The sequence below is a fragment of the Sinocyclocheilus rhinocerous genome, unplaced genomic scaffold (genome assembly GCF_001515625.1).
Source record: "Sinocyclocheilus rhinocerous isolate Xijiao unplaced genomic scaffold, SAMN03320098_v1.1 scaffold524, whole genome shotgun sequence".
Lineage (NCBI taxonomy): Eukaryota > Metazoa > Chordata > Actinopteri > Cypriniformes > Cyprinidae > Sinocyclocheilus > Sinocyclocheilus rhinocerous.
This window is the reverse complement of record NW_015628336.1, coordinates 36,293-56,856: the sequence shown is the minus strand read 5'-3', so window position 1 is coordinate 56,856 and position 20,564 is coordinate 36,293. Positions and strand designations below refer to the sequence as shown.

General features: G+C 37.4%; 1 protein-coding gene across 1 annotated transcript in view; it reads right to left on the bottom strand.

Moving 5' to 3' along the window:
* LOC107737441 (disheveled-associated activator of morphogenesis 2-like) overlaps positions 1-14,306 on the bottom strand; it is a 72,385-nt gene extending 58,079 nt beyond the window's left edge. Inside the window, exons 1-3 of the mRNA XM_016548920.1 lie at positions 14,288-14,306; positions 13,893-14,124; positions 324-413 (exon numbers count right to left, since the gene is read on the bottom strand). Of these exons, the coding sequence (XP_016404406.1) occupies positions 324-413; positions 13,893-14,060 (258 nt within the window). The 5' untranslated portion in view covers positions 14,061-14,124; positions 14,288-14,306. The remainder of the gene's footprint in view (positions 1-323; positions 414-13,892; positions 14,125-14,287) is intronic.
* Between the last annotated feature and the right edge of the window lie 6,258 nt (positions 14,307-20,564).

Genomic DNA, 20,564 nt, shown 5'->3' with positions numbered 1-20,564 from the left:
AAAATGCGCTGCACACATCTGAATATTTGGGTTGAACTGCTCTGGAACAATGTTGTAAATACAACTTAACCACTGATTTCTAGTCGTGTCCTCTTTTGGAAGGCCAAACAAAGTAGTTTCGCTTTCACAACGTAACACACAGCGTCACACACGGCGGGCTTGAGTGAGCGGCGGCTGGCTGGCTTGAGAACGGCGCGGCCGGTGGATTCTTATGCACCAAGAGCTTGTAACACTCCAAAGAGAAAAGAAAAATTGAAATCGCATCATATGACCCCTTTAAACTCAAAAGAGAACCTTAAAGGATTATATTATGAATGACTCACCTTCTTCTTGCTGCAGTAGATCTGCCATTTCTTCTCAGCAGGCAAAGCAAACATGGCTTCCCTGTTCTTGTCTGTGAGATCCAGTTCATCCTGAGGAAAGGAGAGGACATGACAACTGAGCCACACTTAACTTCATATATGTATAAAAGCATGGTGAAAAGTGATGATGCCAGCCCCATTAAAGTGTGTGGGGGGTTGTGCCTGGTATTAATACCAGTAATTTTTTTATAATACCAGTCATTTTTGATGTTTTTAAAATTAAATTGGTCCCCATGAGGAAAACAGCTCATGAATCATAGAAAATGAAGTTTTTTGAAAAATGCAGAAAGTTTTATGTGAGGTAGTATCTGTGAATAAAAAGTACATCTATGGTGGAAAGATCATTCATTTTTTGTGTCTGTAGAATTTCAGAACTGATCTGACAATCTGACAAAATTATCTAATACAATATATGAATTTATTAAAATAATAATAAATAATAATATGACAGTTCTGAAAAATGAAGGGCTCCTTAAGCATGGTCCTTAAAATGAAAATGTATTTATTGTTAACATAACTGAAACAATTTAAATGGAATTATATAAATTAAATATAAATTACCACACTTATAGGTAATTTATGCTGAAAATTATATGTATTATTAAGAATTACATTTACACAGCAGTATGAATTTCATTCTATCATTCTATTCATTTTATTTTTCACTAGAACTACAGATTATGTTTCAAGAACTACATTTAAAAGCATTCACAATTCAATTCACAATTCTGCAAGTTCTCTATAGAGCCATTTGTGCTAAAGCTAAAATGTGTCAATAGTAGAAGGAGAACATAATGTTAAAATTCCCTAACTGAAAATAATTCATTTCTCATTTACGTAAATTGAAGACAATTTATTTTCCCTTAAGAACTCCTTTAAGTTTCCATTTTCATTTACTGACAGAATAGAGCTTTGATCAAGATAAGCTATTCATCAAAGATATACAGCCAGGATACATGACTGACACAGAGGTCAAGTTTTGAAAAGTAACTTACTCTTGACAGTGCAGTGTCTGTTTGAAATGATGGAGCCAACAAACTTGATACTTTTAAATTTTTTTGTGAATGGAAAGAATGAAATATTTCAAAGCCGTTACCTTATACAGAAGGCAGAAAGAAAAGAGAGCTACACGGAGAGTGTAAATTATAGAGTGAAATGGAAACAAAACTAAAAGCCATACAGTAATAGTGAGAAAGGGAACAAAAAGGCAGAGCTAAAGGGAGGGAGGTGCAGTAAAGTCATAGGGAAGGAAAGATTTAGAGATGGTCAAAATGGAAGGAAGTCATATGTGGCCCACAGGGGACTGAGAGGAAACTGTTTTAGCCAGTAGTGACCAAGCAGAAAGCCTCATGCATTGATACGCAAAAATGAAGAATGAACAACTGAGAGGAATCATTTCCCTAAATATGCAAAAGTACAGTAAAATGTACCATAAAAGCAATCTGATGTCAATGATTTTAAGCGCAACTGGTTCTTGTGTGTCTCATTTTTGACAACAAAACCATATTTGTATTTAATTTAGATGACTTCTGAGAGCTATAATAAAGGGAGAAAGACTAGCAATACAGTGACTTTCTATGGACTACTTTCCTAGCAATTTTTGTCCTTGTGGGAGGTCTACACTCCCAGTCCACATTATGAAGGAGAGTATAATCTGTAAATGTAAAAATATCTTCTTTTGTGTTTCATAGAAAAATCAGTGACATGGGGTTTGGACAACACATGGGTTAGTGATGATGGAATTTGCATTTTTGGCTGCACTATTTCTATAAGGGTTCTAAAAATGTGTAATACCAACTGAAACACCCTCAGCAACATGCAGTAATATTTGCCTTTAAATTAATACTCATTTAGTGATGGATCTCACCTCCACTCAAGAAAACCAGCTGTTCCTAAACTGACAGGAACAATCTTTCAAAATGACAGCACAATTCTTAACTAATTTGTCAGACATTTTCTCTACTGGCCCACTCCCTTCTCATACAGATTTAATCAGCTAAGTCACAGGGTGTAAATGGCAAGGTTGACTGAGGACAGTGGCCAGGAAGCTCATTGGCCGATATCACCACATCCACAGCTCTCAGCCACAGAAATGAGGAAGAAACAAATATCTGACCTTTCACTCCAGGAAGGTTAGGGAGCCAAAAGGAGGGAACAGGCTGTTCCATTATTGTCATGCTATTCTGTAATCTAAACTCGTTTTATTGTCAAGCATCAGGCATCTGCAAAGGCTGTGTATGTGAGACTAAACTAAGCAATATTGCTATATTAATTAAAGCACTGATCATAGCATGTTCATTGTTTCTGTTTAAATGCAGCAGTTACCTTACTGCATGATTTGTTTTATCCTAGAACTATAAATTCTTACCATATGGACATTACTCTGACACAGTCACCTCTAATTATTCGTAACTGTAATGTAAAAATTCAGATTTTCTGTAATGCTGCTTTGAAACAATATGTATCGTGAACAGCCCGTTGGCATGTGGCCATGGGTAAGGTTGTTGTGCTTATATTTAGACTATCAACATTACTGTAAATGTGATATTATGAGACTTTTTTTCTCAACAAGAACAAAGAAGAATCAACCAATGCATGTCTCTGAGAAACACACGGTGGGTTGTTCCTAAATGAATCAGTTGATAACACACAAAAAGATAGTAACTGTTGAAAAATGAAAAATACCCTCAAAAATCTAAGCAACTAATGCACAGACTGACAGCCAGTTTGGAATGGCACAAACACAGACAAGCGGAGCAACGCCAAAATTGTAAAATTCCAATGCTAGTAGACTAAATATCAGCACTCTTGGAACACTGCTTGGCCAATCAAAATCTTATAAAATGAATGGCTGTGATGCAGTGGTTCAAAACATTATATAAGCAAAATATAATAAAAGGTTATTTTAATATATAGTATGTGTTATTAGAAAAACATTTTTGTTGTAAGTCACCCAACCAAATTTTTTTGTTCATTTAAAATCTGGCCGTCAATGCTACTGTTATTATTTTAATGTTTCTGCTGTTGTTGCATTTATTAAAAACTGGGGGCAGGGGGTCGTTAAGGATTCTGAATGTTAAAATATGGGTCTCCTGGAAAAAAGAAAAAAGGTTGGGAACCACTGGTTTACACATGTACTTTATAGGGAAGAGTGCAGAATCAGACAATGATTGTCTGAATTGACCAAAGTTGTTAACTGGGTGGCGAATTTGGGAAAAGAGTGAGGAAGACTGGATTAACAACCCAAATCAGAGATTGTTACAGAGACTGCAGAAAGGTAGGGCTTCCAATATACCATTGCCAAAATTCTGGATATTGGTTATGTTAACTGGATGACAACTAGATCAACCATTTTGCAATTAATGGATCCCAAGATGGTGCCAGCGTGTTTCAGAGCAAGCCGTCTCTCTCTGTTTGTGTTACCTGTTGTTTGTCTCCTCATTCTGTTGCCTTGTTTTCTGTTACAGCAAGTTGCTGCAGTTCTCATCTATGATCGACAAACTTTACTGGACTTTCATGACTCGATGGTGAATTTATGTATCTGTAACTCCGGTGAAGGGAGGTTTTATAATCCCCCCCCTAAGTCGCTGTTGCGGATGGATGTCTGCTGCCTACCGGATTGCATTTTTAATAAAAAGAAGCGATATAAAAAGCGTGGCAAGCGTGGTGGAGTGGCAGTTCGTTTGAGGAGCTCCGGTAATATCCTGAAGACTGGAAGTCTATGGAGTACAGAATCTTCTAACTCCATTAGCCTAAATGCGCATCATCGACGCATTCTTCACCCTAGGCAGTCATGGCTTCTTCCAGTTTTCCCGAATTTGCCAAGTCCTCTTGCCAGTTGGGGATAGAGGAGACCACGCACCTCCGGGAGAGGAGTAAATGTCTGTAACTTGATAACAGTGGATCGCCTAACACGATCAAAGACTAAATCATCCGATCATACAATGCGGAGCCAGCCTTCGGACTCGGTGACGGTAAAGATGGCTTTAATCAACACACAATCGTTAACAAACAAAACTTTTATAATCAATGACTTTTTTGCTAAAGTAGATTTTATTTTTATGATGGAGACTTGTCTTAATATTGGTGAACTTGACCCCCTTATTGAAACATCTCCATGTGACTGTAACTTTTTTAGTTCACCGAGGACTGTGGGCAGGGGTGGGGGGAGTAGCCACAATTTTTAAGAAGCATTTTACTTGCCGAATCTTACCTGTGGAGTGCTTTGCTAGCTTGGAGGTGCAGTTGTGCCGGGTGGATTTGATGTACCCTATCTTTTGTGCACTTATCTACAGATCCCCCAGCTATAATAAGCTTTTCTTAAAGGAGTTTTCTGATTTTATAACTACAATTGTGCCTAATGTGGATAGACTTTTGATTCTCGGTGATTTTAATATTCATGTGTGCTGCCCTGATAAGCCGTTAGTCTCAGAATTTTTACAAATCATTGATTCGTTTAACCTTTTCCAACCTGTCTTAGGTGCTACACATGAAAAAGGCCACACACTTGACCTGATATTGTCTTATGGATTCCCATTACAAATTGTTCAGATTGAAGATTGTTCTTTTTCTGACCACAAGCCAATACTGTTTAATACTTTTTTATCCCACCCTGTGAAACAATCCCCTCCTGGTTATTACATCTGCCCTTTTACCCCAAATGTATCTGTACGATTTTTGGAAGCCTTTTCTTCTCAATTTGCCATTTCTTTTAAATCATCTTCTTCTTCTGATATGAGCCCTGAAGAGTTAATTTCTTATTTTAATTCTACCTGTGTTAGTATCTTGGATTCTACTGCTCCCTCTAAACTGAAATACTCCAAAATAAGAAATCAGCCTGGGCTAAATAGTGAAACTAGAGTTTTAAGACAAAAATGCAGGCAAGCAGAGAGAAAATGGAAACAAAATAAATTGCAAGTATCCTATTAAATTTTGAGAGACTGTCTGAGGACTTATCAGACATTTGTTAAGACTGCTAGATCAACATATTTTTCCAATTTGATTAATAGCAATGTTGGTAGACCAAAAGTTTTATTTAGTACTATTAATAAGGTTTTAAAACCTATTGCTACTACATTTCCAGAGGCGTCTCTTGCAGTTTGCAATGAGTTTTTAGAGAAGTACACTGAACAAAATTATAAACGGAACACTTTTGTTTTTGCCCCCATTTTTCATGAGCTGAACTCAAAGATCTAAGACTTTTTCTATGTACACAAAAGGCCTATTTCTCTCAAATATTGTTCACAAATCTGTCTAAATCTGTGTTAGTGAGCACTTCTCCTTTGCCGAGATAATCCATCCACCTCACAGGTGTGGCATATCAAGATGCTGATTAGACAACATGATTATTGCACAGGTGTGCCTTAGGCTGGCCACAATAAAAGGCCACTTTTAAAGAATAATGACATATTAGATAGGTTTCAGTCCGGGTTCAGAGCTCAGTACAGCACAGAATCTGCTCTTTTGAAAGTGTTAAATGATCTGTTACTGGCTGTTGACTCTGGAAAATGTGTCGTTTTGGTTCTCTTGGACTTAAGTGCAGCCTTCGACACTATCGATCACTCTATTTTGCTGAAACGTCTTGAGCAGTATGTAGGCATCAGGGGAATAGCTTTAAACTGGTTTGCGTCCTATCTTGAAGGGAGAACAATTTCTGTAGAAATTGACAACATCACTTCCTCTTCTGCTGCATGTAAATGGGGTATCCCACAGGGATCCGTTTTAGGCCCTCTTTTGTTTTCTCTCTATCTTCTTCCTTTGGCTAATATTTTTCGTAAGCATCAGACGTTGTATCATTGTTATGCAGATGACATACAGCTTTATCTCCCTGTTACGTCTGATGAGAATACGTCTCTTCAGCCATTATTTGACTGTTTTAATGAAGTTAAAAGTTGGATGGCAGATAACTTCCTTCAATTAAATGACTCTAAGACTGAAGTGTTGGTTTTTGGATGTCCGGATTTTGCAAATACCCTCTCAAAGACCTTGGCTCCTATAACTAACACCGTAGGTTCTCATGCAAGAAATTTGGGAGTTATTTTTGACTCGGCACTTAAATTTGACAAACAAATAAACTCAGTTGTCAAATCTGCATTTTTTCAGCTTAGGATGATTGCCAAAATCAAATCTTTTCTTTCATTTAAAGATTTAGAAACTGTTATCCACGCATTCATTTCATCCAGACTTGATTACTGTAACTCATTGTATTTAGGGGTCGCTCAATCTTGTCTGTCTCGCCTTCAGTAGGTCCAAAATGCTGCGGCCAGATTTTTAACAAAATCTTTTTATTGTAAATTTGTTTTATGGTTATTGGCTTAATTCTACTTCTCTGTGCAGCACTTTGGTTGGCTCTGTCGTTTTTAAATGTGCTTTATAAATAAATTAAACTGAAACTGTTGTTTCTTTTCAGTCCTAATTATGCAGCAAATGGCTCTCAGTTTCTCAGACTAGAGAGCTATTATCAAAAATGTAGTGAAGAGAACTGATATTCAGTACAAGAGAGATGTGTTTACTATTTAGCTGCTTATGTTACATGAATTTGTAAATGACTAGTAAATGCATTTTAGCACGCTGAAATTATGGAAAGGAAGGTAACTGTGTTAGGAAAGCTACTTTTAAAAGTAGATTTTTTGTGAAAAGTAAGGCTTTCCACTTGATGCATTGTAGTCACATCACACGACCGATGCATCACTTAAAATGTACTCAAGTAAAAGTAGAAGTACACAATTTTGAAACTACTCAGAAAAATACAATTACTGATAAAAACTACTTAATTACTGTAACGTGAGTATTTGTAATTCGTTACTTCACACCCCTGCACGTACAAGCCTACATGAATGTGTTGTGGTGTGGGAGAGTTGTTCTTTTGTCAATAATTAAATTAAATCAATAGAAATAACGGTAACACTTTAGAATAGGGACCAATCTCCCAATTAACTAGTTGATTATTAGCATGACTATTATTAACATACTGGCTATTTATTAGTACTTATAAAGCACATATTCTGCATGACCATATTCTACCATATTCTATATCCCTAATCCTACCCAACACCATTAATAAGCAGCAAATTAGGAGTTTATTGAGGCAAAAGCCATAGTTAATGGTTTGTTAATAGCGAGAATTGCACCTTAAAATAAAGTGTGACCAAAATAACACCTGAAATTATTATGTAAATTCAGAAAGTAACTTTACTCATTACTTTCAAAAGTAATTTGATTACATAACATGCACTACTTGGCATATTTATATTACAATCACTCTGCAACCCCACAGATTTATAAAGTGAATGAATATAAACTAAATTACATACATACACTTCTGTGCACAACTTCACCACAGAGTGGAGAAGGTGGCCTGTTAAAACTCTTAATCCTGTCAAACTGTGACCCAGTTCTGTCAGGTTTCTTAAAGCTTCCTGTGAGAGAATATTTATTATATTACTGCAAATAGTGCATGTTTTGACATATTCCTCATACATGGAAAACACTTGGGTATTTGTTTGGTCTTTGCAACAAATGGATAAGTTTTTCTCCACATTGTGCAGACAAGTCATTTGAATGTTTAGCACAGCAGTACCACAAGACTGTTTGTTTGTTTGTTTGCTTAAATGTATAGGGATAATCCAGAGTGAAAGAATGGTGCGTGGCAGCAGTCTGCACTTTCTTTGCAGTTACAATCATTATTTATATTTAACGTAAATAATCTATTAGTCTTTTCTTTGTGTATCAAGCATGAGGCTGCTGTGATTTACCTAACTGCTCCCATATGTTGGGCATGCTTTGACTCCAAATGATGAGCTTAATCTTTTCCTTTCCTCAATCTGTTTTTAGCTGAAATACAGGGTGGGGAAAGACAGTTTAGCCAGACAGAAAAAAAAGAGACAGACAGAAAAGCAAAAAATTAATTATTCTTGCAACTAAATTTTCTCTTAAAGGGATCATGAAATGGATTTCTTTTACCAATTATTTTAAAATGTTCCTTGAGGTTCACTTATAATGTTATTATTTTTTCCCCATAAACAACTAACATATATATAAAAAAATTATTATATTCAACCCTCATTCTGACTCTCTCTGAAACTGTCATTTACAGACAAAGAATTATTAAATTGTTTACTTCTGGTTTGGAATAAGGCTGTTGTCAAATCCAATACTGTTGGCTGCTTTATCTTTCAACAAAAGTTTCTTTTCAAACTCTCTACTACACTGTGTCTTGTTTACAAAACAATATGCAGTCAAATGCTCCAAACAAACATATAATCATGTGACGCGATCCAGGACACCATTACAAACAGTCCACTTGTTCCAGGCACTGAGATCCTTCTGAAGTATACAGAGACGCAAACAAGCTGTTTAAACAGGACACATCAAAGAGGACGCTCTTTTACTTTTCTGTTTATCCTGTTGTCAACAGATTTGTAAGGACCACCCATTACCACAACGGTGTGGGGGAGAAGGTATAATGCATGTAGGTCTTTTACTTTTTGTTAGGCATTCAGTTTCAATTTGATTCCAACTATGTTTAATTGAGGGTCGTGAATCTCACGATCACAAACTCACCAGTCTGATCTTAATCAGAGGGTGCAAGGTTAACCATTACCTTTAAGTCGGCCACCTACTAATTGCTGATAACAAAAAGTGTAGTTTGTTTGGTCACTTCGCTAATGATGTTCGACTTCGCCAGTCAGAGATCACTAAAAATAACATTAAAGAGGTGTGTGAACTTGCAAGCACGATGTCAGACACTGTAATATGCTCTGGTCCCCTCCCTGCTTACCTTGGTGACGAGATACTCGCCTCTGGCTTGCTTAGTTGGGGACACTTAATTTCCAGCGATATCATCGACTTACTTAATAGTGCACAGACACTATTTGAACTGAACTGAGCTGGATGATGACATCACTGAATTCAATGATGAACTGCCTTAAACTGAAAATTGAGTGTTTACTATTATCATTTTGCATTATTGCACAATATTTTCCTAATTAATGCTGTACAGTTGCTTTGACACAATCTGTAATGTTAAAAGCGCTATATAAATAAAGGTGACTTGACTTGACATGTGCTCACCTAGTTTTGTGAAGTTCTGAATTTTTGTTTTGGAGATATAGGCTTTTGCATGCACCTGGCCATGCCCCTTTTCTAAACGACCCTATTATAGCTACCCAAATGACAAAATACAACATTTTTTGATAATTATTGATCTAGAGAGTCCAGAGAATTGTGCTGCAGTGGTTTGATTGAGAGAAAAACCTAGGACTAGTTCACAAAAGTATGTTTTTAACATAAATGAGGCTATTTAATGAACGATTTGATTGACAGCAATGGTTTTCCAGGCAAAGTTGCGCATTATGAGGAGATCTATCAAATGATATGCATATTGTGTGGATGTGTGAAACACCACGTGATTACAGAGTCATAAAACTCGTTAGCACCAACTAGTGGCCGATTTCTTTCAACATTCTTACAGACCTTTAGGGCCATGAGTTGAATATGCCCACCGAGTTTCGTTCCGATCGACCTCCGTTAACCTTGTCTAATAGGTGCTTAAATTTCTTTGGCCAATGGCGGCTATGTTTTTTGAGATACGCGAATGTCCTCATAGACGTGTGCCTCTTTGGACAAGGACACTGCATGCCAATTTTCAAGTCAATCGGACCAGCGGTTGCGTAGTTATAGTTGTTTTTATGTTTTTTGTTTTTCATTTTATAGCACCACCAAGTGGCAGAGCTCCGCATTTTTTTTTATTTGACCAAAGATTAAGCTCTTACACGTGTTGTGAGTTTGGTGAAGATCTCTCATTCCATTCAGGAGTTGCAACAGTGAGTCAAAAGATAGAGAATATTGTCCAGAGAATATTTCTGCAGTGGTTTGGTTCCGATCGGGCGAAAAACCTAGGACTAGTTCGCAAAAGTAGGTTTTGGACAAAATTCAAAATAAAAAAAATTTGCATACAGGACATGAAATCGAAGATAGCCATTTTGTTTTGATTGAGCCAAGGATTCTAATGATATAAGATATTTGAGTCTACGATAAACGGTCTAGGAGTAATGAGAGATTTCACGTTTTTGCTCGCTGTAGCGCCCCCGATAGGCCGATTGGGGTGACTCGATGGGTCTGCGTAGCGAGCCAGACTACTACCATCTGACCAAGTTTCAGCTCTCTAGGCCTTACGGTTTGGTCTGCCCGATCAGTTTTAGCGCGGAATAATAATAATAATAATAATAAAAATCCTAACAACTACAATAGTTGAACCCCTAATAAGGGTTTAGCATCAGTGGCAGACAAAGCCATAATAACAAACAAAATGATATTTTTTAACCCTCTACACTTCATAAACCAAAATTAAAGAAAACAAAATACAGTTTAAACTTACCTGATTCCCCAGACCAAAAACAGTGTGAAAAGATGTTCAAAATAAAATGGTATCAAACCCCCTACATCCCTTAACTTGCCAAAAACGCTAACACAAAATTACAATCACACTCACAATCTCTCTGGTAAGACACTCTAAGTCTAAGGCATAAACGACGACGGCGAAACAGCAAGGCAATGAGCAACAAAGTCACACACGAATACACAATAATGACACAGGTTGAGTGTTTGGGGCGGTCCTTATGTCTGGATCAGGTGAGGAGGAGAACCAATCACAGCCTCCAGCAAATTATCACAAGGAACCGCCCACCTGTAACACAAACATGCACGCCACATGCACATACTGTACAAAGAGAGAATATACACAAAATGACAGAATGGAATCAATGAACAAATGACTCAGGCTCATAACAGTACTTACAGCTTAAAAGAGCAAAAAAACAAAACCCACAATGATACTGATCAAGCTAATAAATATAGTAAACATGATAAAAACAAATTATTTCCATGTTTTTGCCACAAAATTACGTTGTATTATGTACAGAAAGCACATACTCTATTTCTCCCACTCTCCCATACAAACACACACACATACAGTAGGGACATTCACACACAGAAACAGTAAAATAGTTTAGCAACTTAAAAGCTACAGAATTAGCAGAGACGCTACTGTTGAACACTGCCGAGAGACGCACAGACTCAGGCAAAGTGCCTTTTACTCAGGTTATTCACACACATTTAATCTCTCTCTCTCTCTCTCTCTCTCTCTAGTAACTTCATTATTAACTGCATTAGTCTGCTATCAATGGCTTGAGCCTCCATTACTAGGTCTAAATGTTTTGGAATTAGCAACGGAGGTGTGGGATGAGATGCATAAGAAATTAATTCTACACACAAGAGCATTTTAATGACAAAAACCTGACAAATGTCTTGAAATACATCATCTGAACAATGTCTTGAGGTGTGATAACTGTAGTATAAGCGGAATAATTGACTCTGGTCCATTGAATTATTAGAAAATAATGCACACCCAAGGTGTAATGGAAATGACGCAAAGGGTGTGCATTATAGTCTAGTAATTCAACATCCCGTCGTCAATTAATTAGGGCTGCACGATTAATCGAATGCGATTGTAGGTGCGTTCACGCCATATCATAATTACTGAGATTCCAACTTGTAAAAAGCGTCCACGTCCTCGTAGAACTCGTAATTACAACTTGTGAACTGGGAGTTTTCTGAGAGCTACAACCACATGACCACCTCAGATTCATTAGGTGCTATGTTTAGGCATTGATAGTGCGATAGTTCCGAGTCCAAGGGTGTGAACAGCTCCAAGTAGAACATCACGTGTTGTCATTTCGAAATCACAGTAATGGGGGTTATGTGCAACAGACTTCCGTATTCTGTTAACCTGGTCTCGCCGCTTCCGGTTCAAGCGTTTTGCATATGCTTTGTTAAATATGAAGCAATTTTACTCAAGATGCCTTCAGAGTAGATTCCAAAGATTATCATAACCAATGTCCATCACATATGCGGAATGATATCTAAAAGTTTTTTTTTTTAATTCTTTTCACTAACATTTATATATTTAAAAAAATTATAAAACGTCAACAATAAAAACAGCTAGCTAGTTTAACTGAATATCTTAAAAGTCCATAGATATCGCTATTATTTACTACGGCTGTTAGCACGTTCTCCGACAAGCGAAAGCAATGAGACCTGTTTTCCGGGTTTGGTCAGGTGACGTTCGACATATACCCTATTACGACATGGCGTGAATGCAGCATGTCTAGTTCACTGACAAGGTACGCAAAACCGCGTTCATAATCGCAGACTGAAATCGAATAAATCGTTCTGCGATTATGAAAGCTGTTTGCGTAGCTTGTCAGTGAACTATGTCTCTGTGTAGTAAATGCTGCGCCATCTGAAAGCATGTGATGGAGATTTACTACTGATTACATTAGTTGAGTGTTTGAAATAAATCCTTCTGTGAGATGACGTGGCTTCTTACACAGAATAAGGCACGCAACATATTTCATAGTATTCTAAGCAGTGATAAATAATCGATGAATGTCGATTAGCATTGCATTATTATATACTTTATTATAATAAAAATTATAGTAAGACGAACTCAGATAAACCACATATTGTTGTAGTTGTGTGTTTTTTAGTCACATTGAATCAATGAAAGCAGTTAAATCTTCAGTTTATTCAGCAATCACTATAGGGAGTTCTTCTGCAGGGTGTATTTGGAGTTTCCGCGTGAGAGCGCCCTCTGGCTTTAGATGGAGATTTACTACTGTTCACAGAACCGTGCTTCCCTGACAAGATACGCATGACAATCGCAGCTTTTGCCTAATCGCGATTACGATTTAATTTTGATTAATTGTGCAGCCCTACAATTATTCCTTACTTTTACCTTACTTATGTCAGATAAGAATGTATCATGCAAATGACATAATTAAACAATGAGAACTGAAGGCCAGTGGGCGTGGCCTATGGTGCAATGATGTATAACTATTCGTTGATGTCTTGCTGTTAAGGCAGACATATGCAAATGTATTTTCTCATTTGATGTCACAAATGCCACAATATAAAAACAAGCCATTTTTGGTGCTTGATTACATAAATGTGTTGTTTATAATGAGGAGGCTTATTAAAGCTATACAATTATGTTTTAATAACACAAAGACCTCTTATATGTAAAATGTCAAAGGAAAATTTGATTTCTCATGTCACAACCCCTTTAATTGGACATTTAAGTAATTTGTAGATTACACCCCCTACTTTGCTTGCCAAACTGTATTATTCAGGATTCTCCAAACCAGTGTTGTTTGGCAGCAGCAGGGATCAGCATTGAATTTGCTTCACTGAACTAGAAAGAATATGCCTCAACCTCAATAATGCAAGTCTGCATATATTCCTAAAGCCTTTTTTATGATCAACTTTTGTACTATAAGTGTTCCAAACTACCTGATGTTAGAAATTAGATGCCAAGTCACTGTTACACTGATTACACACAGTTAGCCCCTTGAATTTTCCACGTATGTGTTACATGGATTATGGATATGGATTCCTTGAAAGGATCAAGTAGTAAATTAAACAGATTTGATGGCATAAACCTGACCATCAGAACAGCTGACAGATACTAACCACTAATTCAGAGAAGCGGGCATGCAGTTCTTCCTCTGGGGGCATGGGGGCACTGAACTCCAGCAGCTGCAGCGGTACACTGTCTTTCAGGTTGATCTCAGGGGGTTCACTGCTGCTGAAGCAGCACAGGAAGCCCAGGGTGGGCCGTGTGCGCTTCCGGGGAGGCATCCTCTCCAATCCGGAGGGGCCGACAGCCAGTGAGGCAAAGAGTCTGCTATCTAGGGGGCATGATCTGAAAGAGAAAAAGAGAACCAATCAGGATTTAATAAAAACCACACCTGATAACTACATGTCTACATAATCATTTATCACAAACTAAATGGTTTTTAAATCTACTGTAAAACATTGAAGGGATAGTTCACCCAAAAATGAAAATTTTGTCATTATTTACTCACCTTCATGTTGTTCCAAACCTGTATGAATTTCTTCCTTCTGTAGAACACAAAAGAAGATATTTTGAAGAATGTTGGTAGCCTAAAAGTTGCTGTTAGCCATTGACTTCCATAGTATTTTTTTTAAGGAAGTCAGTGGTTACCAGCAGCAGAAGAAAGAAACTCATACAGGTTTGGAACAACTTGAAGGTGAGTAAATGACAGAATTTTCATTTTTGGGTGAACTATCCCTTTAAGACAAACGGCAAGAAGCTGAATAAATGTGTCGAGCATTCAACCACAGAAATAAAAACTCAAAAGCAACTCTTGAGAAAAGCTAAAGCCTCCTAATAATAGTTGTGATTTCTCCCTCTTTATTTAGTTATTTCTTTATTTTTTTAAAGCCCTCAATACTCCCTGATATGGTGTTCCCTAAACTGATGCACATAACTGATGTTGAATTTAAAGCAGTTTCACATCAGTCTGACAGCTTTAATTGCTCATCATCAGAATGGGAACATCAATGAAAGATAGAAGCTGTTGTTTTACAGGCTGAACCCTTCAGCTGTGTGGAGTGGCCATGAAGGAGCTGACTTTCTGAAAAGCAACCGCTCTCATCACTCTCCAGAACTTCTTCGGTCCGTGTGGGCACAGAGAATGGAACCGCCTGGCACCTCTCTGGATGTGCTGGCATAACCCCCGGGGCACAACAAAGACTTTTCTGTTTTCAGGCTACAATGTTCGCCAATGGCAAAAGAGAAGTAAAGTGAGGGAGGACATGAGTAATTTCCAGAAGTGGTGGCTGTACCCATCACACTCACCAGAACAGAGAAAACTAAAAAGGGAATCAAGCCCAGCATTCCTAGACTCTCTGCTCTCACGAGTAAGTCCACCATAATCAGAATGGTAGTGGTTTCCATTAGGCTCACCAAAAAATTGTGACAAGGAAATAAATCTGTCAGCCTTGCTTATTTCTGATATCAAACCCTAAAAAAAAAAAAAGTGTTTGCTACAAAAAGTGCTTGCATTCAAAATGTTATGACATAATACGGTAGCTGGATTTTTGCCAGTACAAGGTGGTCTGGTAGCTATAACTAGTTTGTCCAAGATGATCTGCCAGGATAAATTGAGGTGATCAGCAATCTAGACCAGCCCCAACTGGCTAAAAAGACATGCAAACCAGATCAGGTTTCTGCTATATCAAGAAGACTTTCCAAGCAAAAAGTGTTAAGTGTTGAGAATGAAGAACTGGTTATTATTCAGATCAATTAATTTACAAAAATAAATAAAAAATAAAACTGAATGACTTCCATGACGTTTGGTTCCAATAACAGTTCTCCCACTTATGCAAACAAGTCAAGTCAAGTCACCTTTATTTGTATAGCGCTTTATACAATAGAGATTGTGTCAAAGCAACTTTACAGTGGCAAACAGGAAAATTGTTTGTCAATAATGCAATTTACAGAACATCATACTATTAATACTAATGCTCCTAATATAGTGTTCCTTTCTTTTTGGTTCATGTTTTACCTAAGCTTGCTGTTGGAATTGAATGTGATAAGAGAGAAAGACTTAAAGAAAGACTGGCTGCCGCTAAATAATACAAATAAACAATTAAATGAATACAACCTCGTCATATAGATTGTCACTGGTTACATACAACAAACATAACCAGCATAACCATTTGTTAAAGCTACATTATAAATACATAAACACAGCAAAGACAAATGCTACTGTTACGACCCTTTACAAATTGTCTAGGGGTAAAAGGAGTAACATTGAGACTGTGGCAAATTTGCAAAATGATGGAGGAGGCAAGAGACAATGCAAGGACAATGAACTGCCAAAGAAAGTGATTTAATGTACAAAAAAGAAAACGAATCCATATAATTATAAAGTATATATACAAAAAATATAAATCAATAAAGAAACAACCTATATGTACAAATATTTACAACCCAGAAAAAGAAAAAGAAAAAAAAAACTAAACAAAGCAACCCAAGAGAAAGGGGACACTAGTGACCCCAAAAGAAAGAAAGAAACACAACAAAACCAATTCTAACTTATTTTAACCCTCTAGCCTAACTAAAGAGAAAGAAAAAAAAATTATTCAGTGCCAAGCACCGTATACTTCCCTACTCTCACCTAACAAAATAAACATACAGGGGATGGCATTCACCTCTTACCTGGGGTGTCTATACATCGAGTTGTCTAAGTGTTGCACAATGGAAGTCGAACAACAGCTTCCCTATCCACCTTCTCTTCAGAATCAGAATCAGAATCTGAATTAGCTTTATTCGCCAGGTGTGAGCAAACACATGAGGAATTTGTTGTGGTTTCTCTTGAGTAAAGAGTAAACGTCATAGAGCATAAGCTCATCAAAGCTCAGAGAGCAATGCCATCCGAATAACAAAGTAGCAACAAAATAACCAAACGAAATGGCAAATCAAACGGTGGTAAGGTTTAAAAAATGGAAAATAAAAAGGGTTTTAGCATAAACGAATAACAAATAAAGCAAATAAAAAACGAGTAAAATGACAGCAAAAAGGCAGGGAGCAAAAGAGGTCTCCATTTACTCCTTTCAGCATCCTATTTATCTGCCGGCGGAAAAATTAGCTGGCAGCGGATAGGTCAGCATCACGTCGTTTAATGATGACTGACAGCTTTCAGAGCCAATCAGCAGTCAAGGGAGGCAGCCTAAAAAGATTGACAGGGAAAGGGGAGAGAGCAAGCAGGAAAGAGAGAAAAAAGACAAGAAAACACAGGCACTCCCACAAGGATATTTACGGACGTAACACTCCCACCCTTAAGAACAAACTCGTTTGTGAAAAAAAAAAAACACACCATACCAACTATACTCTCGAGAGAGCATCAGCTAAGACATTCTCCGAACCCTTCTTGTGTCTGATTTCTAGATTGTAGTTCTGAAAAATAAGAGCCCAACCATTAAACGCTGCTTGTGGTTGTACATTCGAGTTAAAAACACAAGAGGATTGTGATCTGTATATACCACAATCGGAAGACTACTTGGAACCAAGGTAGACTTCAACGTGTTGGAATGCGGGAAATAAAGCAAGAGCTTCTTTTTCAATAGTTGAATAATTCAGCTGATGTTTGTTGAACTTACGAGAATAATAGCGAATAGGATGTTCTATTCCATTCTCATCCTCTTGAATAAGAACAGCCCCAGCACCCACGCCGCTTGCATCAACCTCCAGTTTAAAATTTCGCATACAGTCAGGTGCCTTTAAAACAGGTGCATTACACATCAAAGTTTTGACTGAATCAAAAGCATGTTGACTCTCAGCAGACCACTTATAAGGTTTAGACGGGCTAAGCAGTGAAGTAAGAGGACTCACGACGGTCGAGAAATTCTTACAGAAGCTACGATAATAGCCTGCCATACCCAAGAACCTCCGTAATTCTCTACGGGTAGTAGGAATCGGAAATTCCGCTATGGCCATGACCTTGGCCTCTACCGGTCGCACTTGGCCTTGACCAAACTCCTTACCAAGGTAAGTGACAGTTGCTTTGCTGAATTCACATTTTGCTAGGTTAAGTGTTAAATTTGCTCCAACGAGTCGTTCAAACACGGTTCTTAACAGGCAAATGTGTTCTGACCAACTCAACGAATACAACACCAGATCATCAAGATACGCGTTGCAATTTGGTACATCATGTAAAACTATATTAACGAGATGCTGGAAAGCTGCTGGGGCGTTTCTAAGCCCAAAAGCCATTGCCGTATACTGGAGAAAGTTATATGGGGTTACAAACGCTGAAATCTCAGAAGCTTGTGAGGTGAGTGGAACTTGCCAATATACTTTCAGCATATAAAGCTTTGTAACGAAACGTGCAGAACCGATGTTATCTATACAGTCCTTCATTCGAGGTAACGGGTAACTGTCTGGCACAGTCACAGCATTTACCTTATGGTAATCCCTCTGTTTATCAATTTGCACTGGCTACCAATTGCTGCTCACATAAAATTCAAGGCATTGATGTTTGCCTACAAAACCATCACTGGCTCATTAAGTGCCTAAATTCATTACTTCAGACTTATGTGCTCTCTAGCAGCTTGTGTTCTGCAAGTGAACGGCGCTTTATTGTGCCATCTCAAAGAAGCACAAAATCACTTTTACGGACTTTTAAATTAAATGTTCCTTCCTGGTGGAATGACCTGCCCAACTCAATCCGAGCAGCTGAATCCTTAGCCATCTTCAAGAATCGGCTAAAAACACATCTCTTCCATCTTTATTTGACCCTCTAACCCTAGCACTCTCTATTCTAATTCTATTCTTTAAAAAAAAACTAAAAACTTGTCCCTTTTAGACTTGCACTCTGTTCATTTGATGCTTGTTTTCTTAAAAAAAATAATAATAACACTTGCTTTCTAAACTTTTTGTATTCTATATGTTTTAATTTATTATACAAATAACAAAAGCAAAAAAGACCTCTAACACTAGCATGCTCTATTCTTCTTCTATTCTATCTGTTTTCTTGTCGCTTTGGATAAAAGCATCTGCTAAATGACTAAATGTAAATGCAATCTGTACAGAATCTGAATGTGCCATGGGGTTTGGGAACAAGTAGGCACGGAGAACTCCAGGGACTGCAACTGGACTTGGCTAAACCATTTTCCAGCAGATACTCTACCTGCTAACGCATAACAGATCTTTCCATTGAGTTTACACGGTAAGCGTGTTGCTAAATAGGACTAGCTCCGTTCACATTAATATCATGTTTCAGGACATTTGTTTGTGTAGGGACATCACCAAACAGACATTTAAAATCAGAAAGTAATTTTACAATATCTATTCTCTGATCCACAGTCAAATGATTAAGATACGAGTGAAGATTTTCTAAAATCTCTGAATTTGCTAACCTTACACACTGCTGAGAAGCATTGCGAAGCACCACACCGTCCGCGTCCGCACCCAAAATACCAGGAGATGGCGCCAGATCCGCGGCTATAGCGGCAGAAGAGACAGCGGGCCCTACAGTCTGTTCAGCAGCACTTGCCATTGACGACTCTCTAGTATGGTAAGCTTTTAACACATTTAGGTGACAAACACGGGTTTTCCGTTTTCGATCAGGGGTGTACAACATATAAACATATAAAGATGTAAAAATCAGTTTAAACTTATTGGAAAAGATTAATTTCTATCAGTATGAACTGACCACCACACAGAATATGAAAAATATTAAAAACATTAGGAGTCAAGGACAACAATTAAAAAATTATAAACAACATTCCAGTTTAAATTCTTGTCAGCATGAGAACACCACTTTCTCATCAGTAAGTCATTGTCAATGAAGTAAGCAAATGTCTTATCCTTAGCCACATCAAGGGAAACAGCAGAATTAAAAGAAGTGACGAGTTTTATCCTCTTTCTGCGCAGCAATAATTTTCTCACATGACACTGGTAATTTGAGTATTTCTGCATCAGACACAATTACACCTTTGTTTTCCGTCTTTGAACTGTTTTCCTTTTCAAGATTCATATCCAGTAGGGGTGTAACGATTCACTCGTTTTTCAAGTGTTTGTTGCTAGCAAACAGACATTGGGCACGTTTTCTTTCAGGAAATAATTGTTTGTAGTATATAAAACAATCATAAAATTGCCATTAGGAATTATGGCATTATTGATTATTGTCTAGCAGTGTAATTGATTTCTTATAGAAAATTCAAAGTAAGAGATAAGAAAAGAATTCCTTGTAAAAAAAATAAAAATAAATAATAATAATACATACATACATACATACTGTATTTGACATTTCTGTCACTTCTGAAATGATGGCTACGCCCCTGGTGTGACAAAATGTTAGCCTATATAATACTTTTAAAGGGGTCATATGATGTGATTTTTAATTTTTCCTTATAATTTACCTTTATTCCACACCTCTCTGTCCCTTCTCTGAGAAAAGGGCTGATCATTTCCTTCTCTTATGAAGCCCCTCCCTCAGAAATAAGATACGCTGTTATTTGTAAATGCTACTGCTTATGTTAGGTTTTAATATACAGTTTTATCCTGATTAAAGCTTTAATACAGTACGGCAACTGTACGCATGTTTAACACTTCTCGTAGCTATGTGAAAATAAGTGTATAATTGTTAACAGTTCATTGTTGGAGGTGAGCTGAATGAGAGAGAGAGAGAGAGAGAGAGAGATGCAGAGCGTGTGCAGAGGAAGGAACGAGCGAGGAACAGTTTTAAGAACTGCTGCTTTAGAACATTGATTTTGAAACTTGTAAATCCATTAGAATCCTTAAAAGACAGAATCGCGATTCATATATGAATA